We start from the raw sequence: 27,500 nt of genomic DNA, 5'->3' as shown, positions 1-27,500 counted from the left end.
AGTTCTACTACAAGTATCTGTAAGTTGTGCTTGTGTGTGGAGCTAATGGGAGGGTGTGTGTGTGTGTGTGTGTGTGCGCGTGCGTGCATATGTGTATGCGTGCGTGTGTGTATGTGTATGTGTGTGCGCGTGTGTGTGTGTGTGTGTATATGTGCGTGCGTGCGTGCATGCATGCATGCGTGTGTGTGGGATGGGGGTAGTCCCAAGAGAGGGCTTGGGGCGTTGATGACCAGGCCAAAGCCCTCATCAGTCAAGGGCTCACAACCTGCCACTCACACTCAATAAGAACAACCTTCGCTCTGTAGGAGGAGGGGTCACACCATCCAGGACAACACACACACACACACACACACACACACACACACACACACACACACACACACAGAGATAGAGTGTAGCTTCCTGTTGAAAACTCGCTCCTGATTCCGTAGCATAACTAAAAGCCGTATCTGATGCATATTAACAGGAACTGGTTCAGCTGTTTTAGCTGTGCATTGCTGCAGAGAGATGGAGACCATTAAGTAAATGGTCAAGGAGAGAGGTGTTGTATTGATTGCCTACTGGTCTGCAGAGTTCATTGGAGCTGACTGAGAGAGACAGAGAGAGAGAGGGAGAGAGAGAGAGAGAGAGAGAAAATGTTCATTAGCATGAGGACCAGCAAAACCAATGAGTCAGAGTCAGAAATTGTCGTTGTTGACTTTTTAATCGTGATTGAATTGCGCTTAAGAGAGTCCTGCCAAGGAACCACACACACACACACACACACACACACACACACACACCCACTCTGTGTCAGTCATGATCACACTCCACTCAAATAGAACGGGAGTGGGAAACAGGAGATACGTGGATACCAATATAATATCGTGTTTTGTGTTTCGACATATTTGTGTGTTTGAGAATCCATACACATTACCCGCCGCGTATAAGGTTGCTCAAGTGCACTTAATGGGATTTCCATCAGTAATGACTGAGCTAATGTTATTCTCTAGGCTGGGTAAGTGCTCAGAAGATACAAATGTTTCACACACGGAACCGCTTGTGTAAGTTGTTCTTGTGTCTCTGTTGTGATTTGTTTTGAGGATTCTAGAACATTCACATTCATCGGTTTTCTCTTAAACGCCTCACTGAGCCACGGTTTGCCTCGTAGTTCGAGGGAGTGTCCCACCATGTGTTGGTTTGAACGGAGGCAGCGTGTTGCGCGAGTGAGTCACCGCGAACCTCAGGAGACCAGATCAGTACGTCCTTACTCTGTCCTTGACTCGTCATAGCCTGAGTCTGCCGAGTCACAGGGACACGTGTGTCGCATCGTTGAGTCCCAACACACAACGCTCAACACACCCCACTCCATCTCTACTCCTGTCACTCCTCTCTTTTAATTTTTTTTTTTTATTAATTAGCGTTTTTATTAATTTTGAATTCATGTACAATACAATAGCATGACAATACAGGGCAGAAGCTTCCTAGGATGCCTGGGAATTACAATACATATCAATTAGGAGAATTAGCTCTCACCCCTCACCTGTCATCCTCCACTCCTCTCATCCTCTTAACTCCCTCAGAAATGGAGGGAGGGAGGTGATGAGTTGGAGAAGAAAGGTACAGAGTAGCAGTATTGCACTTTCTAGAGAGTTCTTTCTCACTGGAATGTCCCTCTCCCTCTGTGAGTTGCCTTTGTTTGAGCTTATCTTACATTTCTCTTGAATTCAGCAGTTTGAAGGTAACACTGCTATGGAGCACATATTAGCTGTGCCAAAATGACTGCCTTTGTGACACACAGTTGGCCTAGTAGTCGTAGCCTTTGCACAACAACACAGACTAGATGCTCTGGAAGAGCAGTCAAGGATCATGCAGCCGAGTTGGATCCCCTGGTGTGAATTAACCTTTTTCTTCTCTCTTCTCTTCTCTTCTCTTCTCTTCTCTTCTCTTCTCTTCTCTTCTCCTCTCTTCTCCTCTCTTGTCTTCTCCTCTTCTCTCCTCTCCTCTTCTCTTTTCTTCCCCTCCCTTCCCCTCTCTCTCTCTCTCTCTCTCTCTCCCTCTCTCTCTGTATATCCTTTGGTGAGTTGAGAATTTCTCCATCATTTGTAACTCATTTTTGTGTATGTTTCTATGTTGAAGGTTCAGGAAAAACGTTTTTTCCCTGTTCTCTATCCAGTTCGCCCTGAACAGAAATAGAAAAACTAACATCACAAACGAATAGTGTTTATTAATTTCTAATGTTAGTTTTTCTATTTCTGTTCAAGTTCTGTTTATTTGTCATGACATTGAATGCAAGTACACAATACAATGAAATGCCTTGTGCAGTGCAGCTCTCAACATCCACAACAACAACAACAATAGAATGTAATAATGGACAGTAAGCTAATAAAACTTTTATAACAATTTACAACAATTTTTGTTGTAATTTTTGTTGTTTTGTTGTATTTTCTCTTTTGACCAAATCTGTTTTTGTTTTAGGGAAGATATTGTATTGAATTGCCTCTAAAAGTACATTCAAATGCATCCCATACAGTCAGTGACAGTATTCTTTGCTGCCATACTTCTGCTGCTACTGCTGGTTGGGTGTCAGGGGGTCTTCACACCCACCCTCCCCTCCTCCATAACACCCCCCTCTCTCCATCCCACCATCTCTCCCCCCTGAGACCTGCCCAGCTCACCCCACGCTACTACATTAATCCCCTGACACTTCTTTAAGACAAGCTTAATTTTTCAAGCCCCCCCCCCACCCCACTCCTCTCTCACCCCTATTGTGTGTTTGAGGGGGAGAGAAAGCTCCTCAGCCTCCTCCACTCTTCCCTCTTCCCCCCTCTCTCTCCTAGCTGCCCCCTCTCTCCTCACTCTACACGCTCTCCCCCTCTCTCTCCCTCTTCACCCTCCTGCTCTTCCTCTCTTCCTCTCTCCTCACTCTCCCCTTTCTCCCCTCCCCTCTCTCTCCGTGTCTCCCCCTCTCTACCCAGTCTCTGTCACCCCCCCCCCCCCCCACTTCGCTCCTCTCTCTCTCTTTCCACTCTCTCCCCCTCCTCCTCCTCCCCCTCCTCCTCCTCCTGCTCTGTAGAGCTGTGTCTCCAGGGAGAGCTAGTGTGCCTGGTGTCCCTGATTCCAACATGATTGAGCTTATCCGCTGCGCCACATTTTACGCCCATAAACAAATTGTCATCATCAATCATCCAGTGGAAACAAAGATCTCGACGACCTTGTGGAGATATGTCATCGATCCATATCGTGAGCCAAATTGTAGTATTTGAGTCTGAACACGTCTCTACGTACAATTGGATTTACCATGACTGCCATTATGAATCACAGTACATTTTCAAGTTCTCAACAGTCACGAATAGTGAACCACAACGTGTGAGTGTCCTAAGTTGGCAGTGGTGAGCTGTATAGGCAGTAGCAGTATCACGAGGAGGCTGAAGAACAGGTGCTGCCTCAGAATAACAAGTTACTGCATGTGAAGACGCAACAACACAGCATCATGTGGCATCAGCATAGTCGGATTGTAGCGCTGACATGTGGGAACAGTGAGACAAAGGGCCATAAAGATACCAGCGCCCCCCCTTCTTCCTCGCTGATATTGGCTACTTAACCAATCACAAGCCCCCTCGCTGAGGTGTCAAACCCACACACTCCCGCCTTCAAAGCCCCGATGCAAAGGAGATTAACGGCTGTCTCTCTTATGAATATGAATCATACGATGCACACTTGTCACACTTACTCTGGTCCCGATTCTAATCAATTGCAGATAGCGGGTTTCAGGATAGCTAATCAAATATTCTTGTTCTTGTGCAGCAAGAAAGCCTGTTCAGTTTGAAAGCCTGTTCAATTTGAAATGCAATTCTTTCAGTTTCACACAGCAGAGAATGTTTCGTTGAGGACACGAGTCCACACATTTCGTTTCCTGCGAAGGAAAATATTAGTTTGCATATAATGGAAACCAGCTATCTGCATTTGACTTTGGTTATTATTGATGATGTCAGTCAGGAAGTGATGCAGTCAGATGGGGAGGATGGTGTGGGACAGGGAGGAAAGGATGGCAGCTCAGTGCCATGCTGTCTTCCTTAAGGCTTCACATTCATGGAGGGTCTCTCCCAAGTAACTTCTGTTTGGTCATCTTCATCGCCATCAATATCATCATCGTTCTCATGATCCTCCTTATCGTGATCTTGGTAGTCATCATCTTCATTAGGGTTAGGGTTAGGGTTAGAGTTAGGGTGAGGGTACTTTACTCCAGGATATGGACAGATACTGATGAGATACGGACAGCGGATAAAGAGACAGCTTTATGTGTGTTGTGTTTGTCATTATCCCGCGAAAAAGTCAATGGGTGTTTCGAAAATAGGTCATCGTGTGACACCTCAGGGTCGTGAAGATTTTAGCGTTGAATTCTGATGACCCTTCCTCCCCCCCACGGATTTAGAAACATTGGATAGTTGTAAGGCTAGTTTAAGTGTGTGCAAGGCTGTGGGCTAGAGGGAGTTCCCATCCTATTTTCTTGAATCGGAGATCTATTCCCTTTAAATCCATGAGGGGGAGTGAACAAGTGCTCACTCTGGGACAATCATTTGAATTGACTTGTGTATAGATCTTAGACAGAGGGAGCCATTTCCTCCGTCTACAGCTTAGCAGGGATGTAGACAGACACACAGCTCTGTGTCCCAGTCCCACTCAGCAAATCCTCACATACACGTCCTGTGTCAATTTCCCTGCAGTGCCCTTTTATAGGATGATTTATTTGATATAGGCCCTGACATAAAAAACATGTCATTAAAAGAGCTTCAAGTAAAAACAACAAAAGTCGAAATGATTCGAGGATAATCAACATTACAACGCTTCTTACTGGACATGTATACCACTGCTGATACAACAACAGAGAGGCTGGCTCGGGGCACTAGTCTGGCCAGTACTTCCAGTACCCTCCAGACTGCGTCTGATGGAAAAATCTGAGAGAGAAAGAGAGAGAGGGGGGGGGGGAGAGACAGAGGGAGAGAGAGAGGGAGAGGGATAAAGAGAAGGAGAGAGAGAGAGGGAGAGAGAGAGAGAGAGAGAGAGAGAGGGATAGAGAGGAATAGAGAGAGAGAGGGATAGAGAGAGAGAGAGAGAGGGAAAGGGAGAGAGAGAGAGAGAGAGAGAGAGAGCATCATCCAACAAACCCATCACTTCTTCTCACCGCACGATGCTCCGCGATGCAGTGGAAAGGAGGCTCCGTGATTGGTGCAGGGGATGGCATGTAGAGAGGGGAGGGGGGGTGTAGAGAGAGGTGGGGGGGTGTAGAGAAGGGGAGGGGGGGTGTAGAGAGGGGTGGGGGGAGTGTAGAGAGGGGGCGAGGGGGTGAGGGGGCGGGGAGTGGGTGAGGGGGGGGATTCCACTCCTATGCACGGTAACGCTGCTCCCATACGCTGTCTGTGGGAGAGATCGCTGAGCGTGAAGTGTGAAGTAAACAACAAGGTTTTTGGTTTTTTTCCGACACACACACACACACACACACACACACACACACACACACACACACACACACACACACACACACACACACACACACACACACATGCGCCCGCAACGTGTTGGTTAGCCTCAGCCTTTTTATCTTCTCTCTGGTTCCCTGCCGGGCCTCTTTGCTGCATAGATACAGTAGTGAGGAGAAGTGGGCCAGCGTCTACTGCAGTTCTATGCAGGGGCTTTTGATTACACACAAACACATGTTCTCTTCCTCTGGGTTCCTTTGAGTGAGGTTCAAACCAGAATTAGCTTTTGGGGGAAGTTCTGAGACATTATGGCTGAGACATGTCTATGTTCTTCAAACCAGTAGCTAGTGTAGCTAGTAACATCATACAGACACACCGTTTAAAAAAAAACAAAAAAACAGTGCATTCCCTTGGCACTGTTGAATAGAACACTGGTCGGTAGGTTAACACCTTCTCCTCTCACACCAGTATCCGACACTCAGCTCTCCCTGACCCCTACACACTCCTCAAGGGAGTTCAGAACTCTGTACTGCTGAGGACACACATCGTGGTGTGTTTATCACGTCACCTGGGGGAATTCTGCATGACATCTTGGCGATGAGTTCTAAGCGTCCATGCTGTTGATTCCCCACAGCTGAGAGTTGAGTTGGGTAAAGCTAACAGCTAACATTCGCTTTGATAGATTGCTGAGCTGTCAAAGGGGTAGTAAGGGGGGTTACCTGTATGTGTGTGTTGACCCATAGTACGACTCCACCGGCAGCAGGTGAGACTAACAGACGGGCCGACTCTCAGTATTCTCTGACTCTCAGTATTCTCTCAGTATTCTCTGACTCTCAGTATTCTCTCAGTATTCTCTGGCTGTAGCGGACACTTTGAAGGTGAGCAGCAGGGAGGGGCACTAGTCTGGACATACACACATGCAGAGACACACTACACACACACTACACACAGTACACAGACTACACACACTACACACGCTACACACACACACACACACCCACACACACACACACACACACACACACACACACACGCACACGCACGCACACACAGACAGACAGACACACTCAGCCTTTGATGGTAATTCCCAGGGAGAGGTCGATGATTTATCTCCTGCTGTCTAGCATGCGTGGGCCATGCCAGGTAGTGGTGATGTCGTGTCCCAGCCCACAGAGTAGCCTGCAATTCTGCTGAGCTGTGCAGGCGACAGGGAGGCCAGGAACCCAGAGGCGTGAGCCACAATACACTGGCCTAATTTACACTCCCGCCTCTGTTTACCATCCATCATCAGGTGAAGTGACTCCAGGGGCTTCAGACGGACCATTATCAATACGAGTGATTATGTTATATTGTTTTTTAAAGTGCGTAATACTCGCGTGGAATGAGAGGAAATGTGGATTTTTGATATATGTGGCCTACTCTAAGTGTTTCATCGATTCCAAGAGAATGTTCCCTTCATTGGCATTAGCAGCTTTGATTGCTGTAACAAACGCACATTTGTCATGTGATTCTGGTATGCATTGCCAGGAATAATTCTATGACCGTAAACCGAAGCGTAACACATTAATTTCCTTGTGCTATCTCGGTTTCATCTTCAATGAAAACGGTGTAACAGTCCCGATTCTAGAGAAGTTGTGCTGCGTTGCGTAGCAGAGCGGATGTAAGTGCACCTCCAGGGGGCGCTCTCTTAAAAAAGGAATCCCCTTCCCAGGCTCTCGTCAGAAGACTGCTAACTTGAGACACGTTAACTAGGTTGCTCTCAAACGAGGGCTCTGAATGTGTAACAAGCCCTGACACCCTTCTTTGCAGTCTAAGAACATTGCAGTAATAGCCTTGCTGGTTGACATGTAGCTCTAGGAACAGAGAGGCAGGGATGTCTCGTGTTTGTGCCCCACAGCGCTAGTGTGTGTGAAGAAGAAGCAGCAGTCGTATTCTAGCCTGTATTCTTTGTATGGTACTCAAAGTCCCTGTCGGATGAGGCTGAGGCTACTTTACCACATTCCTCTCAAAGCTGCAAGTAATGCTTCCACATGCAGCAAAAACTTGTGAAGCGTGGATGGCCACAGATCCAGAATGTTCTGTTCGAAAAATAGGTTACTCCTGGGGTGAGTTTCAGTCGTCTAAAGTGTCTCCTTGTCTCCTTGTCTCCTTGTCTCCTTCTTCTGCGCACTGATGTTATATGACTAGGCAGTTGTTGACTTGGTAGATGTCCACCACACCTGTACACTGTACTCAGATCAGTGCAGTTGAAGGAAAGGTGGCCAGGAGAGGAAGTTGGTTAAGATGCATCCCTGGACTTGACACAGCTGATTTGGTCTCAGTATTACTATTCGATATCCCTGGCTTGGTACTTAGAGATCATGTTTTATTACTCATCTGAGACCAAAACAAATGTTTTTGTACATACATTCAACAGTCATCACTTTGACCTGACCTGTTGACCTGTAAATATCGGAATGGACAAAAAAAAACAAAAAAAATACACACTTGTATAAATATAGGTATAGATAAACTTAAAATCAGATTAACCTTTCAGTTGTGCTGGTTTAAAACATTTAAAAACAAAAAATGCCTGTTAGTTTTTGGTTCATACCATGTTTAAAAATCCTGGGTTTGTTTGCTGGTATTTGTCTACAACAAATACACTGGCCTTAGGAAATACAATGTATGAATTCACACATTCAAACATCAAACATGCTACTGTAGGCTACTGTATAAGACTGGGAAAAAGACATACCCTCTTGACCAACAGTCAAGTCTGATAGAACTTGTACAGAATATGTTCAAACTGTTGTGTAGAAATCTAAATGAAGGAATCACCTTAGCTTGGTGTTATTGTACTGTACATCCATCATCATTTTTGTGTTTAATCATCTATCCAACAAAATAGAAATATTACATTTCTTAACATACAATGTTCCTCATGGTGTTATAGAACTACATGTATGAGAACATGGAGGGCAGAGGTTAGAACATGGAGGTCAGAGGGTTTCAACCCCTTTGTCAGTACTTTATGTTGCTCTGTGTGTCATTGTGAGGAGAGGGAAGGGGGTGGGGGGGGCAGGGAAGGGGAGTGGGGGGGACAGATGGTCTGTGGTCCTCTGTGGCTCAGTTGGTAGAGCATGGTGCTAACAACTCTTAGGTTGTGAGTTTGATTCCTGCTGGGACCATATATACTGAAATGTATGCACTCACTGCAATGTAAGTCACTTTGGATAAAAGCGTCAGCTAAATGGCATATATATATTATATATAGATGGGCTGCAGTGGCAGGTTTCTATCTCTGCTGACACTATGGGCTTCCATCACTCCCCATTAATAACCTGCTAATACATATATAACACATTAATAACACATGCTAATACACTTAATTATGGGTTACCAAGGGAGTTCATATTGGGTAGTATTGTTCTAAAGGCAAGGTATCTTACAATAGGGAATTCCTTGTTCAGTAATATCTTTGGTGGGGTTGGGATAAGAATATCTGTTTATATATATATATATAATTTGGTTGGGAATGGGAAAATGGACAACCATACTGTTTGTCATACTGTAGACCAGGGTGGTGTTATCGAAGAGTGGCACCAATGTGCTTCAAATAGTTCCATATAGCTTGTTGCCAGTTGCCTGGCAACATGCTCCATTAGCATAACGTAAAATAACTACTTTGCGTTGGCCAATAGAAAATGGACCCTTTCATTGGCGTCCTTCTTCCTTATACAACACTCTTCTGTAGACATATACTGTACAGTCATGTGACACAAAACATTGGCACTTCCATGTAAGAAATGTGAAAAGTGAATCTGCGGTACTACTGTCCAGGCATATTTCCTTTATTGACTACAGATTGTCTTTATGGTCTTATTACTCTTTTTAAATAGAGTCAAATGAGTCTTAAGTCCTGTCATTAATTAGCTTAATACACCTTAACAGCAAGAGTTTCTCTCCTACAAGAAAATAAGAAGCTTTAAGGATGCCAGATTGAGTTTGAATCCCTAAATTGCTTTTTAATCTTAGACATTTCTAGCCTGGGATCATTTGCCAGTTAAATTACCAGCTTCTGTGGAATATTAGGAAGTTTTTTTTTTTACCATTGTTGCATTTTGCCATACATTTGCAGTAAACCAGAGTATGTGATTTGTCATTCTTTGAAGGAGTGTAGGCTACTCATGTTTATGTTGAAACATACAAGACAGATGGCAGTCCAGGACTCACAGCCTGTCAATAAACCCAACATAGCAAAAGACGATTGCTCAAACTAGTCCCCCTGTGCTTCCCTGCCTCTCTCTACCAGTCACATCTCTTGAGGGGTGTTCGGCTCTAACTAACTAATTCATGACTCCTGCTCCAGGACTGTCAGAAGAGATCAGGCTAAAGTGAGAACAGCCAGTGTCTGTCCAGACTTCTGTCTGCCACTTTGCTCTCTCTTAGAAGCTCATCTCATGATGGAGTCAAGGCTGCTCCCTTCCTACGCTCCTGCAACTGGATCCTGCACCAACACGCACGCATGCATGCATGCACGCACGCATGCATGCATGCGCACACGCACACAGACACAGTAGTAGTAGTAGTAGTAGTAGTAGTAGTTGTACATGCTTCTGTGATTGCAGTGTAATTGAAATTTCCAGGTACCAGTAACTAGCACAGTTAGGTTGAGAGGTGAGGTAGACATGTAATGTGTCCCTGGCTCAGTGTATCTGGCTGCTAACAGTGGGACAGCAGGCTGCTCTGATCCTCAGGAGAGGTGGCTCTGTGTGTGTTCCAGATGCACAATCTGTGCTATGGAAGGAGGATCACAAATGCACACACACATGCACGCACACATGCATGCACGCACGCACACACACACACACACACACACACACACACACACACACACACACACACACACACACACACACAATACTCTCTATGCCTGACTCTGTGTGGTTCTCCAGCAGCAGCAACAGAAACATCAGCACCCACTGGCCAATGCTCAGTGAGCAGAGCCAGCCAGCTAGCCAATCACGTGAGTGTCTGTAAAAAAAAAGGAAAAAAGAGACCATGTCTTTGTTAGTGCTGTGAAACTGCTGAGACTGCAGTAGAAGGCAGCCCACCCGATGGTGGAAAATGGTCACCCTGTACTTACGGTTCACACACACACTGTGTATTTCAATAATGCACAGATATTCCCCTGGCATGTTGGCACTGCTGTTCTGCTGGCTGGCCACTAGGGTCTGATGTAGGACCAGTGGATCGATCTCTTCTTGGTCTGCACCAGGGTGTGGGCATTGTTGGCCTGTCATTAGCGATATAGATCACTGCATCATAAACTCCTATTTGTCAAATAAATGTCAAAATGTAGAAGACATGGAGAGGATATCCACCATGCGTTTCATCTCTATACCACATGTAACGTCTGTAAGCAAGCAGGGTGACCACCTGAGAGCCACAGCAGCCTCCCCCATCCTAAACACAGTAGTTAAGGGCTGTGTTCAGGGAAATCATTCACATAGAAGACTCACCGGCTCATCAACATGCTAATCTGGGGAAACACCCTCCATAATTCACAATCAGACATATCAAAAGGAAGGACTGCGAATTGTCCCTATGGTGCTCCATCAGAGTTAGAAGTGTCATTAAAAGCACAGGAGATTGTCTGAGGCAATAGGCAATACGACTACACCCTCAGCAGATGGAAGAAAAGGAGGTGCCTGAAGTCCTTGCTCCTGGACTGTGACGGCCCGGTCACACACGTCCTCCTACACTCCTCCGCAGCTTCATGCTCGCTTGCCATGTGGAAAATGCTGTTAACTCATTTAGTGCTGAGGGTGAATGAAGTTGCCCAAATTGTTAACGTTCTAGAGTGCCAAGGGTGACTTTATTCACCAAAAATGCATAAATGATGATGCTTCATTTTGTAGCTAATCAAAGTATTGTTACTGTATTTACTGTAGGTAAATACCACATAAAACACTTGGCACGTTAGGTGGTGAGTTTTCCGGAATTCTTTGGCAGTTAGTAAATTAAAAAGCCTTTCTTTAATTTACTAAATGTGCGGCTCAATCTGTTATTGATAGATAGATAGATAAATAGATAGATAATGTATTGATCCCCGAGGGGAAATGAAGGTGTTACAGCAGCTCACATCACAAACAACAACAACAAAATAAAGTGACAATAGAATAATAAAATAAAATAGAGATCTGAAACATTATATACAGTAAGAACAGTCCAGTTTGATTTAACATCCCCCAGCCTGATCACCACGATCGAGCCAGCCAGAGGAGGAGTTGTACAGTCTTATTACGGCAGGCAGAAAATATCTCCTATAGTGCTCCTTAGTGCAATGTGTTTGTAGTAATCTGTTGCCAAATGAGCTTCTCTGCTCTGCCACAGTGTCATGTAGGGGATTGGAGGGATTGTCCATGATGGCCAGGAGTTTGGTCCTCATCCTCCTATTGGCCACCGCCTCCACAATGGGTGACACTGAGGACAGAACCAGCTTTCCTAATAAGCTTGTTCAGCCTCTTGGTGTCACCTTCCTTGATGCTGCCCCCCTAGCATACCACAGCACTGCACTGGCCACCACTGACTGGTAGAACATATTCAGCAGAGTCCTGCACACACCAAAGGACCTGAGCCTCCTCAGGAAATAAAGCCGGCTCTGGCCCCTCTTGTATAGGACATCTGTGTTACCAGTCCAGTTCAGTTTATTGTCCAGGTGCACCCCCAGGTACTTGTAGCTCTGGACCACCTCCACGTCCTCTTCCTGGATGGAAACAGGAGACAGGGGGACCCTAGTCCATCTAAAGTCCACCACCATCTCCTTTGTCTTGCTGATGTTGAGTAGCAGGTGGTTCTGCTCACACCACTCAACCAAACTGTCCACCAGTCCTCTGTACTCGGTCTCCTGGCCTCCACTGACACATCCCACAATAGCGAATCGTCCGAGAACTTCTGCAGATGGCACGTATCTGTGTTGTGATGGAAGGGCTGCATGGTGTTAAATGCACTGGAGAAGTCAAAGAACATGACCCTCACAGCGCTACCAGCTTTATATAAATGGGAGTGAGCTCTGTGTTGCAGGTAGATGATGGCATCATCCACACCAATTATCTGCCTGGTAGGCAAACTGCAGGGGGTCCAAGGATGTCTTCACCAGGGACCTCATGTGTGCTAACACCAGTCTTTCCATGGTCTTCATGATGTGGCATGTCAAGGCTACCGGTCTATAGTCATTCAGAACACTGGGGTTACTTTTCTTTGGTACTGGTAGCAGGCAAGATGTTTTCCACATTGATGGGACCTTTTCCAGACTGAGGCTCAGGTTAAAAAGGTACTGGAGTACTCCACACAGTTGGTCCATGCAGACTTTGAGCACCCTCAAGCTCACACCGTCATGGCCTGTAGCCTTCCTGGTGTGGAGTTTTCTCAGCCATACTGATGAAGACACTGGACTGGGGGGTGGTGGGGGGGTCGTTGGCTGTGGCAGTGGTGTCGGGGTGCAGAATGATGGGGGGCGCTGAAGAGTTGTGAAGTGAGGAAATGGTGGGGCTGGAGGAGGAGGGGAATGGAGGGGAGGTGTGAATGGAATCAGAGGGGCTGGAGAGGGAGAGGGAAGGGAGAGGGTACTGGAAGGGACAAAGGGGTAGGTGAGAGGTGTGAATGGGTCCAGAAAGGGCAGAGGGAGGGGAAGGGGCTGGTCCGGTAGCTGAGCAGGGCTAGAGGAGCTGGGGGGAGGAGAAAGAGGACAGAGTGGAGAGTCGTTGGTGGAGCTGGTGGGAGGGAGACAATGAGCCCCTGAGTCAAACCTGTTGAAGAACTGGTTCAACTCGTTGGCCTTGTCCAGATCTCCAGCCACTTGCGGGTCATTAGCCTGCTTATTTCTTCCAGTATAGTGGCCCTTTCGCTGACAACCATTGCTGGCTGAGCCAACGTGATCAGCTGTTCTCGAAAGTAAACAATAGCGGTCTCGCAGCACGCAAATCCACCAGGAATAAAAAAAATCCCTATGAGTAGTAAAACGGTGAAAAAGTAGATAAAAAGTTTTGTGTCCATGGTTATTTTGATTAAATTTGATTAACAAACAGTATAAAAGTATCGGTTTTAACAAACAGTATAAAAACCACTATAAACTACTATAAATAATGAAAAAAGACGGAGCTGCTGAAACCGGCAGCCAGCTCTACTGGCGTCTACAGAGCTTATTGACTAATGGACTCAATTGTGTGGTGTGTAAAAGGACAGAAAATGCAAAGTGGTTTGGTTCATTGCATTTATTTCAAGTTTGTTGTCTGTTCTCATGATTCAGCTTGTTATTGTTATACTGCACATAATATATTTCTTTGTTGAATACCACATCCTCCGGTGTTTCCATACAGTGCAAATGAACCAGTTGTATAATTTAGCTATTCACTGTAGGCCTACCACATGTCTTGGAATTACTTTTGTCAGTAATATCTTCTCTGCTATCTAATTTCAACAACGTTGTACAATATTTGTCAAAGTCATGACACAAATAGAAAGTAGCATATCGATGATACTTCCTCAACATCGTTTTGCTCAAGTAAATGGCAGTGTCGTTAACAGAGGGTGGTACCCTGTCTTTGTACACTGTGTGTTATTTAGGAAACAGAGCGAGGGATTGGAGGATGGTGATGTGATCCCAATGACATCATAAACTCCATTTCAGGGCTTGCATCTCCGCTGCAGTCAGGGTTCTGTTTCTATGGCAACCTGGCACTTCTGAGGAGATCAGGGGTGCCGAGATCTTCCATAAAATTTGTTCTGCCTCATTCAATGCTAACCCTACCTCACCCAAACTATAAACCCTCTTTAACATACAGACATCCTCCTCCCTGCTTGAGTGTTAGCAATATTTGATTGACATTTGATAAAGAAGTTAGATAGGTAGATAGATTTAGCACTGATGTTGAAAAGTGATAATGGGTAGATACGCTAAGCTAAGTTAGTTAGTTTTCACTTCTATGCCATGACTGGCCTGATCGTCATAGTCATAGTTTTCAGGGAATACTCAGTGGTCCAGCTGATGCCAATGGCATATACTGAGGACCCCCATGCATATATGTCATTTGGGTTAGCATGGTTGTACTATAATCCTCCATAATACAACTTGCTACAGTTATTGCCCCCATCTTTATCTAAGGTTGTACATTTGTTGCCACTGTGTTGAGTCAGAGAATCTCCTGGGAAAATAAATAACTATACATGAGGAGACATAAGCAAGCAGACCAGTCACTGTGTAATATCCCCACTGGAAGCCCTTATAGAAAATCCAATTTTCTCCCCATTAGAAGATAACCCACCTACTCCTCCATTTCTAAATGAACCAAGTTATGTCCTGTGACTGTCTCTGGACCAATGGAGATGGATTACTGTGCATAGACCTTCCCTCCCTCCAAGTCCTCCATGTCCAGCCTCATATGTCTTACTCTTAGTCAGAAGATGCATGGTCTCCAGCCCTGGATAAAGACACCCAGCAAATAGACTAATTTGTTTATTGATTACAAAGAATGACAAATTAGAGAACTCTCAGGGCTAGTTCAAACAGTTGTACAACTTAGGCTAGTTCAGAAAGTTCTGAATTCTGGAGCTTTACTACAGTAGGGAAAGTTCAGACAGTTCTTTATTCTGGAGCTGTACTAGGGCAGGTTCAGAAAGTTCAGAATTCTGAAGCTGTACTAGGGCATGTTCAGACAGTTTTAGAACAGTAGGGCTAGTTCAGAGTTCTAGAATTGCAAGATAGTTCAGAAAGTTCTCAAAAAGATTTGTTCAGAAAGTTTAACAACTTAAGGCCTAGTTCAGAATGTTCTTACCTAGCCAGTACTCTGCAGCTGCGCTCCCAAACCCAATCTTGTACTGATCCCATTTCCTGAAAAAGTTCCAGATCCAGGCCTTCTGTTACTCCATACATGTCTAGTAAATACTACAGAGATACAGTAGATCTAAGAGGAAACAGTACAACAGATATTCACTTTTCATACACAGTTAATATAGTTATACTCACTGTCCACTTTCCTAATGCCCCGTCTTCATGGTCCATGTCACAGAACACCTCTACAGGAGAGGTGGGTCCAGGAGGGTAGATGGTACTGTATATACCCCACTCCGTCCAAAGCCTGCTCTGTAGACCTCATCACAGTCTACAGGGTTTGGAGGAATGTACCACCAGTGGGAGCAGCAGAACCAGGAGCACTCTGGGCCACAGTATATGAAGGAAACACATGCATATATGAGGTTGATTAAAGACGTGGGTGTTTGGTTTCAACAAGATCTGTTTCTGATTAGGTATTTCCCAAAAACTGTAGTTCATAGATTTTTCTTCTTCCATTGCAGACAACAATGGACGAAAGATCATCTTTGGGTGACAGATCTTTCTGGAAACCCCTGTTTCTACTTTAGTTTGATAGTGATATACAGTAGACATTGACCAAAGCCTAAACACGAATGCTGGCTACCTGGCTACTAATATGTGAAATAACTGACATACATAACTGTTTTGAATTATAATAAGATTGTTTGGTAACACTTTATTTTACTACGAATACATATTAGACACTCATTTGTAGCTTAAGTGTTTGCTTTCTACCTAGCCCCTCAAGACACCCACCCCACACACACCCACACAACACTGTTATTGGGGGAAAGGTTGGTATTGAGGTTAGGATGTGAGCCAGTGATTGGAGGGTTGCTGAAATCACATCTAACTGGCCAGCTACTACAAGACTTATAACATGAGAATAAGAAAACACTGAATAAAGACCTATTAAATGGCTAGTAATACTCAAAAAATGCCCAATTTCCTATTTCTTAAACACCTATAAGCTACAGTGTTACCGCTTGTTTGGTTGGGGTCTATTATACCTACCTGAGATGGACTGTTTGCATTTGAAGAAAACTTGGATTGTCCAAGTTTATCAAGACGTTAGGAAGTTGAATGGGTGTCCTGTGATGTCCTGAGATTCTGACAATGTTCTTCGCCTAAGCAGTTTCTTGTCCTGGAACAGTTGCAAAGTCACTGCCTCTCATTGCCAATTTGCCTTTCCCCCTTCACTCTTTAATATTCTTTTTAAAGAATATTTTTTTTATCTTGTGCTACATATTTTATTTGTTAAATCTACTTGCACTATTACTTCAGGGTTAAAATTATTTGGACAGGTTCAATAGACAGAAAGGATGTTTAGCATTAATGAAAGTAGTAGGTCTATTACATTAAACCAGTGATATAAGAGTATAGTGACGTACAGTACATGATTTCACCTTTTTCAGCGACTAAAATGTCAAAGTATCTCGAGCAGCGACTAGTCTCTAGAATACTGTGAGATCCCCTTGGACTTTTAGAAAGGAAGAAGGTAATGTTGCTACACAGTACATTCCTAGGTCCTATTGTGAACCAAAGAGGTGCAGCAATAAAAGAAAAACCTATCCTGTCTTTATCTGTTAACATTCCACAAGTGGGTTGGTACAGTTTAACTGTCCAAGAATCTTAGTAAAAGTTTGGAATGTTTTTTTCACCTTTCCACATTCACTTTGCATTCACCCATTGTGAATGGGTCTGGCTTGATTCTTTCATTTTGAGTCAGTAAACAGTGTAACATACTTCAGGACAAGGTCATATTCAGAAGTTTTATCTACAGAAATAGCCAAACACACTAAAACTCAATCGCTGCTTATGAATACTACTACTACTACTACTACTACTACTACTACTACTACTACTACTACTAATAATAATAATAATGTTCCAAATGGGTTAGAGCAAAATGTGAAAGTTTTCCTCATTCAAGTTCCACACTAACATCTCATAATCTGGCACAATTTCTCAAATATCAACTCTCAATTATTTCTCATACTGTAGTATATCTATCATGGTTTGACTGGCTGCTTATGAGAGACTTAAAAGCATATCCAATTATACTGACATTGACAAATCTCAAATGAAAGTGAGCCATTTCTAAATATCGGAATGAATGACTGTCGACTGCATTGATCCAATTCATTAGGCTGGCGACTATGTGAGTGAGAGAGAGATGCAGTCAGTATGGTTCAACTGTTCAGAGTCCGGCCAGCCCAGACCAGTTAGAGGGACACTGCTGCCAGGACGGGTCAAGCTTGGATATGAGGGACCCGCTCTGCTCTTAATACCCGGGGGAAGTACACCCAAATCCTGCTAAGCTGGACCAGTTGACTCAGTGCTCAACACCACCGGCATGGATGATTAGCTGCCTATAGTGGCGTCTGCCTGAAGCCGGGGCCCCGGACTGCATTGTGGAGTGAGAGAGAGAGAGAGTTAGAGAGAGAGAGAGAGAGAGAGATAGAAAAGAGCTGATTAGCAGGATGAAAATAAGATTTACATGGGACATATTCCAAACAGGGGGGCCTTTGACGATGGGGCCTTTGCAGAGCATCTGAATCTATCTCTGCTATTCTGGTCTGCTGTCCTCTGTGCATGATTACATGCAGCCTCAAGTGCTCAGCGCCTACAAATATGGTAAGTGGAGGAGAGATCCCCCCCAGCACAGCTCTGTGTAGGGACTGTCAGAGCCAGCCTGAGGGGGGGGAATACAGCGTCCAGCACCAGTGTTATAAAGTAGCAGATGGCTGAGTCAGGATAGAGGATAGTTTCTCCTGCCGGTGCTAGCTAGGCTAACGTAATACAGCAATGTTAGTGTCCTGTCCTCCACGCAGTTGTTTGAGAGGAGAAAGATTTGCCACCGGAACTCTTCAATACCCCCTTTTCTCTTCCTAGCCTGGTATTTTTAGCTCTGACATAATGCCCCCTCTGCCTTTCTCAACCCTGGCGCTAGGCTAATTGAACACTCAGGTTTCACTCTCAACTGCAGGGGAACATGGCAGTGGAGGAGGGAGCAGAGTTCCTAGCAGCAGTAAGTGCTGATGATTTAAATGACTTGATTTATTTTGGCTATCGGGATTGATCCTCATTTCATCTGAGTGTGGTTATCATGTTTGTTATTGCCTTTTGGCACTTTGTGCGTGAGGGGTACAGAGATGGGACAATGACAGAGCACCGTGGTAAATGTTACCTTGACTTGTTTACGAGACAGTGGTGCAGTGTGGGACGAGTAGCTGCTGAGGGTTAAGAAAAGAGCTGCTTAAACAATCCAATAAGGCCAGTCTTGTACATTAGTCTCTGTTAGTGGAGTATATTGATGCGACTGTATTGAAACCACCTGACCTTGGACACTACATTACAGTGCAGTAAAGGATAGACGGTATAGGATAGGAGAGGCTAGGACAAAGATTCAACGAGCTGAAGGTCTGATTTAAACCTGGAACTGAACTATTTGCTCAGCTTGCCTATCACCCCTTTGTCAGTTAGAATTGTAGAATTGAGGGATGTGTCCTTCCTGACTAGAGTGAGGAGATTGGAGTGAACAGTGAAATGATAGAACCTTTCGATCCAGGAAGTGAATGGAGCATGTTTGACCTTCGGGTAAAGATCCGAGTCATTGTAGTTGACTTTCTATCACCACAGTCTGTAGCTGTATTAGTAGATGACTGAGTCCCTCAGCTCTGTGTGTGAGATGTCTCCATCCATCTCTTGGGTTTTGTATGCTGTCTCTTATGCGTAGCTGTTGTGCTTCTTCTCGAGAGGAACACACATTTCCGTCAAATTTCCATTAAAGATTGACAAATATTTTAACGTATTTGATGTACTTATCCATTTGTATCCACATACTGTAAACATTTCCTCATTCCTACACGTCTCTACTTTTGATATACAGGATTTTTTAGATATGGTCTCTATTGCACAGTTTTGTGTCCTTACAAAAATGGCTCAACTCCATTATATGCAATAACAGTGCGAATATTGAAGTATTATGTACTAGATCGTTCGTGCAACCGTGTTGGTAGAGTAATTGCAGTGTTATTACACAGGTATAAGAAACTTTGAAGAAAAACACTTCAGTATTTAAAGTAGTCTACTCGTAGGAATTTACAACAGCTGTTTTCTCCATTCGGTGTGTTGTTGAGAAGCAGCACAGCACCGTCGATGCTGCAGACACACCACTTAAGAGTCCTGATACGGGGGTATGTACTGTATGCACACAGCTCATTCCATGTAATAAGAGGACGCTGCCAGCTGCATGCTTGGCTCAGTATCAGTGGCATTGCAAATACAGATACAAAAACACATGCCGAAGAGTCGTTTGCAGTGTAATCAACAATTGGATCCCCGGCGAAATACTATCGCACTGTACAGGTTGTGTGCGTTACGCTATCTGTGGTAATTCCCCACTGTTAAATAGGGAAGCACCTGATATTTGCTCAATCTCAAATGTGATCGTAGCCGTCGTGGTGTATCTCCTACGTCAATTAGGTTTTGTCAAAGCGTATACAGCATGAGTGAAAAGCAACCTCCAGTGTTTTCCACCTACCCAAGTTCATTGGGAAGATAATTAGCTAATAGACACGTGTGTTTAGTGTCAAATTACCAACCTGCACTGATATTAGTGGGGTGGAGTTCTCTCGAAGAAGAAGCCTGATACTTAGAGCTCATTGAAGTCAACCGTGGCTATGTTCCAATTTCCAACACTCGCATAACATACAGGCAGACTGAAACAATATATCGGTTGTGCATTTTAAGTGGCATCCTAGTGCAGATATTGAAACCGTGTGTGGGTGAATGACTCATGATTATGTCCCTAGCTGGCCTCTACCTTCTGTAATGTAGTCATCACAGTGTATACAGTAGGCTAATATGTGTTAGGTATAGGATCTACCTTCTAGTATGTACTATGCAGAAGGCCTCCCGGTGTATTCTATGAGAAGTGGAGGCTGATAAGAAGGATTGACCTCAAGCCCTGTGATGTGTAGTGCGAGTTGTTATCTGAGCATTCCCAAGCTGCTGAGATTGGAGGTGTGTGTGTGTGTGTGTGTGTGTGTGTGTGTGTGTGTGTGTGTGTGTGTGTGTGTGTGTGTGTGTGTGTGTGTGTGTGTGTGTGTGTGTGTGTGTGTGTGTGTGTGTGTGTGTGTGTGTGAAAGAGAGAGTGTGTATTAGGGTTTAACAATTTGTGGCGTTTCTTTTATGGCGTATTCATGAGCTGCGTTTCTGAAGTAAATAATGGCAGCCCTCAGCCCTGTTTTGAGAGCCTACCTGAGGGCTATTCTTTGCAAATGGACAACGGGGAATTATGAATAATTCTCCTCTATAATAGTCTAATAGTCTCCTCTATAATAACAATAGTGCAGCTTCAGGCTATTAGGCCCCCACCCCCCACCCTTGATTACATCAGGATCGGCGACTTCAGAGGGTGAAGATAGGATCATGACAGCCCTAGTGTGTGTGTGTGTGTGTGTCTCTGTGTCTGTGTGTGTGTGTGTGTTTGTGTGTGTGTGTGTGTGTATCTGTGTGTCTTTGTCTGTGTGTGTCTGTCTGTGTGTGTGTTTGTGTTTGTGTTTGTGTGTGTATCTGTGTGTCTTTGTCTGTGTGTGTCTGTCTGTGTGTGTGTTTGTGTTTGTGTTTGTGTGTGTATGTGTATGTGTGTGTGTGTGTGTGTGTGTGTGTGTGTGTGATGTGCAGTGTCAGTCAACAGCTATTTGCTGTGGGTTTAATGCTATCTTCAAACAGCTTGTCCCTGAGGCTGCACTCACTCAAAACAGAGACAATAGGACCTAATCTTTCCTTGGGTCTCTCTCTTTCTCTCTCTCTCTCTGGAAGTACAGCTTAGGAGCCAGTGGATTGAGTTCAGGCATTGAATTGTGTGTAGGCTACTGTACAGTATATATGCTCTATACATGTATATATATATATATGTATATATATATATATATATATATATATATATATATATATATATATATATATATAAAAACCTGCCCATTCTTGACCTTGTGCACAGGCGCATACAACGGAAAGTTGTAAAAAAGCTGAAAGCAAGGCCTCACACTGTTGTGACCCATTCCCACAAACCCAGGAGGCAGAAAAGACGTACAGTTGTGTCAACAAAGACATCCAATGGTGAGCAAAACCTATAAACAGCAATAAAGGAATCTTAGCTATTGGGCAACACTATCTGTGTGTGGGTATGAGTGCAAAAGTCCCAGAAAAGGGCTCCGTTTCCCAAAAGCTTATGTTGTAAGACACTTTCAGGAAAGTCTGAAGTCTTCTAGGCTAGCAGAGATGGTTTGGAACCATCAGTAATCAGTAACTTTGCCCCAAAAAAATAAATAAAAACAAATATGTCAACTCCCAGAGATAATGCCTAGGTTTTAGCTTAGGAGGCTAAGGTCTTCCATGCGGGAGACTGGGGTTTGAACCCCAGGGGGGTCATGCTGGTGCCGTGACCCAGATGGGTCTTCTTGTGGAGGGGGAGGTTAAAAGGGAAAGGGTGAAATAGTGGAGATGGTTCAAATTCCGGTTGGTCACGTGTGTATATGAAATCCATGTACTGTGCGTAAGAAACCCTTTACTGAACTTTTCAAACTAAAATTGTCCTCAACCACTTGTCAGTGTGTGTTTGTGTATGTGTATGTGTGCGTGCGTGCGTGTGTGTGTGTATATGTTGACGGTGGCTCTGCTCCAGAGAGTCTTCCTGACGTGGCTGTAATGACCTCATTATCCCCCTGGCTGCGACCACCACACCGGTAAGCCCCGCTAGGTCCCTCTGGCTCTCCTACACGGGGGCTGCTGCTGCTGATGGAGGGACTGATGATCCATTCTGATAAGAGGTCCAGCACCATTCACCGCCAGCCTAGCCCCCAGGACGTTACCTCAGCTCCCAGCAATACCCACTAATCTAACTACAATGACATTGCCATCAGCATGTAATTTGTCCAATCAGCGGTGAACTGCTCCTCGCTCCAAATTTATGACAGAATGCCTCTAGCTGTTTTTTGGGGGTCTGGATGATGAGCAAGAATTCATGATTCTACATGTCATGTTGTAGAGGATTACAGTGTTAGTGTAAATGTTTACTACACGTATGTAGTGAATTCGACTTCTGGATGAGGAAAGGCATGTAAGGAGTACTATCCTCTTCTAGGATGTGACATGTAAAGAATTCTGCACAGCAGGTTATTTTTATTCCCTCTGAGTGCTTCCTGGCGCTGCATCAGCTCAGTCAGGGGAGGAGAATGTGCACAGAGAGTGCCTGCCTGTGTCATGCAGTATGTGTGGAGTGCATGTGTGTGTGTGTGTGTATGTGTGTGTGTGTGTATGTGTGTGTGTGTGTGTGTGGGGGGAGGCGTGGGTGTGAGACTAGGGCGTGTCAGAAATCTTTACTACACTACGGCACTGCAGCAGAGACACCCTACCCTATCCCCCCTCTCCCCCCACCACGCCATGTGCCCCCCCCCGCCCCCCCGCCCCCTATCCGCCATCCGTCAGAGGCTGACTGGCTGCTGAACTACTCCCATGGGCTGGACCACACCTTTTCACACAGACACAGACACACACACACACACACACACACACACACACTATGTGCTGTCTGCATGTAAAATACAGTTTTTCACTCACTCATTTGCAATACAATGCACATTTGCAATACAATGCACTTTACAGGAAGACAGAAAGGGAGAAATTAAAAACACAATGAGATAAAAACAAAGGAGGATAATAAAAGTATTACAGCCACGGAAATTCAAACAGTAAACATGTCTTACAAGCTTTAGATTGTATGGAAATGATACATCAGATTTCTCTCCATATTCTACTAGGTTTAGAGATGTTGACACCCAATTTCCACCGTTTCATGCTCCTCATTAATTCAATTCAATTGTGTTCCCTCCAATTCTCTTTACTTGCCCGTTCATTATTAGTAGATCTCTCGGAGAGGAATGTGACATCCGGTACTTACTTGCAAGGTACCGTACTTACCTGTATGGTTCATCCAAAGTTGACATTCCATGTAGTAGCCTGAATTCGACGTTTGTCACTGACAGTATACTGTCCCCAAAGAGGACATGGACCGGGTCCCCTCTACTGCAGCCAGGGTCCCCCATAATGTCACTCCTCTGTCCCATTTATCCCCCAGAGGCACACCTTCGAAAACTGCATCATACCTTTGAACTGTTTTTCCCCTATCTCTCACTTTCTCCTTCTTCAACAACTTAAATGTAGAAATTATATTTACTGTTGGGTTAGTTAGGTATTATTGAAGGTTATTTAGTAGTTACTTATAGTAGATTGAAGACTCTACTCTCTCCACTGAACTAACTCATTGTACAACTCAACATGGGTTTCAATCGTCACCAAAAGCTTATTTATCTTACTTGAAGATATCTCAATGATAGAACTATGTCACTAAACTTCCTCCACTTCCCACAATTAGAATGCTTTTAGCCAGCTAAGCTAGCACACAAAGTTTCTACTGAAACTTCCTTTCCTAGTTAGACTATTGTTGTTACCATGTCTGGAGTAGTACGTTGTTTTCTGACTAATGTGAGAGCCTCTCCTATGGTAAGAGTTTGAAAATCACATATCCCCAGCATAAGCCTGAACAAATGCTGTCGTTCCCCTAGGATGGGGGTGTGAGTATTTTGGCTGTAGAGCATTTGGGCTTGCTAGCTAATGTCATGGAATTCCCCCCCAAAGCATAAAGAGATGGACACGGTTCCAAGCCTCTCTATCTCTGCTCTGCACTGACATTTCCACTTCCTCTGATGTTAGTAGCTCTCTATTTCACATATTCATACATCCAGATATCTTGCTGTGTCTGCAAAATGCAAATGTCATAAGCAATCTGTCAATTAAATGGAGCATCGGGCTAGCTATCATTCTGGCATCTGTGCTGTATCCTTGCCATATACTGTAGTACTTACTCACCACGTTTATTTCTAAGCAGCAGCCAATTGTAAGAGATTTTGTCTGTAGCACAATCACAAAGGCAGGCGAGACTAGGGTTGCATGGACGGGCGTACTGCACACACTAGTTTGGTAGAAGACAGTCATATGTTCATTATGAGTATTGCTGTATGTATTTCACACAGGGTTAAGCCATTTGGTCTCCTCCTATGATTGAAATGTGACTGGTTCTAATAGATGAGTCAATGACATTGTAGAAATCCTAGAAATGGTCTTGTGTGGTTGTCACCGCAGTAGACTAACTATACAGTAGGTACTGTATGGGTTCTTCACTTTGGCATCTGGGGCTGTTAGCCTGATGCTCCATAGTCAACAGCAGTGTTGTAGTTGAGTCACTGACCCTCAGAGTCTGTCACAGGTCCCCAGTGGTGATGTCCCAGTCTATGTCACAAGTCACCAGTGATGGTGTCCCAGTCTGTCACAGGTCCCCAGTGATGGTGTCCCAGTCTGTCAAAAGTCACCAATGATGGTGTCCCAGTCTGTCAAAAGTCACCAGTGATGGTGTCCCAGTCTGTCACAGGTCCCCAGTGGTGGTGTCCCAGTCTGTTACAGGTCACCTGTGATGTTGTCCCAGTCTGTCAAAAGTCATCAGTGATGGTGTCCCAGTCTGTGTCACAGGTCCCCAGTGGTGGATTTGAGTCACCAAAATTGCGACTTGAGTCAAACTTTGACGAACAGCATATCTATGGTGGATCTTTCTCATTTTGGGAGCTCCAACAGGCGTATTCTCCCCTTACATGGTGTTGCTTCAGTGCGTCAAGACACAGTTTGGCCAACTCACCTAACTGTGGTCCTCTCTTCCCCAGTCTGACAGCAATGCCAGTTACCTGCGAGCGGCGCGGGCTGGGAATCTGGACAAGGCCCTTGACTACCTGAAAACAGGGGTCGAGATCAACATCTGCAACCAGGTATGTAGGACAACTCTCACTGCCGTATATGGAAATGCTGATATTTTACTCCACATTTGTTCCCTTATTCCCTACTTCATAATTTGTCATCGGGGACTCATCACGTACCTCCAGTGCATCCAAATGTTCCCATGTATTTGTCTGTAAAGTATGTATTGATTTTAAACTGCACTTATAAATAAAGTTAGCACTAATAATGATAATGTTTGATTTGATTTGATGTCATACATTTATTACAAACAATCTGAGTCTCTTGATCTCTTTCCCTGTTTAGAATGGGCTGAATGCTCTTCATCTGGCCTCTAAGGAAGGCCACAAAGAAGTGGTTACAGAGCTCATCAAGCTCGGAGCCAATGTGGATGCAGCAACAAAGGTTCGCCCCGCCTCTTTATCTCTCCAGACGAGCCTTGATTGGTCAAACCCTGCTACTTGCTTTAACATTCTGTAGGTTAGCCTCACCCCTCTCTCTGATTTGTACAAACATTAGGGTTGGTTCAACAGATGAGCCCTGGTTGGTTCAACAGAGATTAAGCCCGCCCCCATCTCTATCTGTAATGAGTTTTTATAGAGAGAGGAGTCTATCAATCATGACTTAGGTTGAGGGTCTTTATTAATGACGTTGCACTTTCCTGGGCCTGAGAGAGCTGCCCACCAGAGGAGTTCTGCTGCCTCAGCACCTCTCCAAAGTCACATTGCCGTATCACTACAGGAAATTAAGGGCTCGGGAAGTAAAGGTTGTAATGGATTTTGTGTGAATTCTCGCCTATGTGTAAATACTACATTGATTTTAATAAAGAACGATTTACATAGATCACGCACGGTAATGGGATAGTGCTATAGAAATGTACACTGCACTATTCAAGTGAAAATAGGAAATGAGTCAAAGTCCTTGCTTCGGTGAAAAGATAGAGGGACTGGTTTAAAGAGCCACACTATGTTGCGCTTTCCCGGACACAGATTAAGCCATGTCCTGTACAAAAAAACAACCATCTTCAGTGGAGATATTCACTTGAGAAAGTGTGATTTAGTTGAGTACTAATATCCAAAACTCATAACACACCAGCAGTTTGACACCTTCTGTACGATGTGTTCCCAGGTGATCTATGGTACTGTCCCAGTCCATATGAGTTGTTTATGTGTTAGAGGATGGAGAGGTGTATATTTATCGAGGGTGTGAGAGGAAGTCAATAGTATTTGGCAGCAGGAATGAAAACACGTAGCAACAGCTGACATGGCACCACCAGCAGGTGGAGGACATATTATCTTAAACCCCCCCCCCCTCTCTCTGATACTTTACCTCATACCTTTTGACATCCCCCCCCAACACCTGTTCTCATATCCCCCTCTCACGCCCCCATACTTCCCCCTGATTCCCCCCTCACCCCCATACCTCCCCCTGAAACCATCGAACCCCCCCCCATGCCTTCCTTCACCTCTCATACCTCTCTTAATCCATACCTCCCTGGACGCATAACTCCACTGATACTACCCCCCCCCTCCCGTCACATCCCCCTCACCCCCCCATACCTCTCTTAATCCATACCTCCCTGGACGCATAACTCCACTGATACTACCCCCCCCCTCCCCCTCCACCCCTACCTCCCACCTCATTCCTCTCCTCATGCCTTCTCTAACTCCAGAAAGGGAACACCGCCCTGCACATCGCCTCGCTGGCCGGGCAGACGGACGTGGTCAAGGAGCTGGTGACCAACGGTGCCAACGTCAACGCTCAGTCTCAGGTAAGGAACAGCCCTGTCCATCAGCAACACCCCATGACCGCTCACACCTCTGGTATCTCTGGCATCCTTCAGGCCACGCCTCCACACATAGCCAATCACTGTGGCAGTGTGTCCCGGTAATACGTCTTCTTTACGCTGAGCAGAAATGCTGACAGGGCAGGAATGATGTGTATGGGGGAGTTTTATGGTGTGTCTGGTTCCCATGGTCACCGTGATGTTTGAGAAGGACAACGATAACAGCTTCCATGTTGTTTTCACCTTACACAATGAGCATTATTCATTCTAGTGTTATCATATGTTGGCTAGTTATGGCCTGAACCGAGCTACCATTGAAAATACCAAATCGCCTTGGTTAATTTCTCAGCCGCTTGGCCACAGATTTCGTTTTTGTTTACCAGGTATACAAATGAAGAAGTTTTCCTAGTCAGACCTACAGCAATTCCTACACAACCGATTAAGATGCGGCTTTCGGGCCCCATCAGGTAATGTCCCAGAGCGGTACATCATGGCCGAGTTAAGGTCATATATTTTTTTTTAAGGTATAACATTTCGCATTCACGTG

The 27,500-nt window shown here is 44.8% G+C and overlaps 1 protein-coding gene across 1 annotated transcript in view; it reads left to right on the top strand.

The window, feature by feature from the left end:
* LOC310817497 (ankyrin-1-like) overlaps positions 1 to 27,500 on the top strand; it is a gene marked incomplete at its 5' end in the record, with an annotated part of 93,255 nt that overhangs the window by 2,504 nt on the left and 63,251 nt on the right. Inside the window, 3 exons of the mRNA XM_083688121.1 lie at positions 25,098 to 25,199; positions 25,474 to 25,572; positions 26,840 to 26,938. Of these exons, the coding sequence (XP_083544247.1) occupies positions 25,098 to 25,199; positions 25,474 to 25,572; positions 26,840 to 26,938 (300 nt within the window). The remainder of the gene's footprint in view (positions 1 to 25,097; positions 25,200 to 25,473; positions 25,573 to 26,839; positions 26,939 to 27,500) is intronic.

This window comes from Argentina silus (genome assembly GCF_951799395.1).
Source record: "Argentina silus genome assembly, chromosome: 16".
Lineage (NCBI taxonomy): Eukaryota > Metazoa > Chordata > Actinopteri > Argentiniformes > Argentinidae > Argentina > Argentina silus.
The sequence above is the reverse complement of the archived record's forward strand: the minus strand, read 5'-3'. Positions and strand labels throughout refer to the sequence as shown.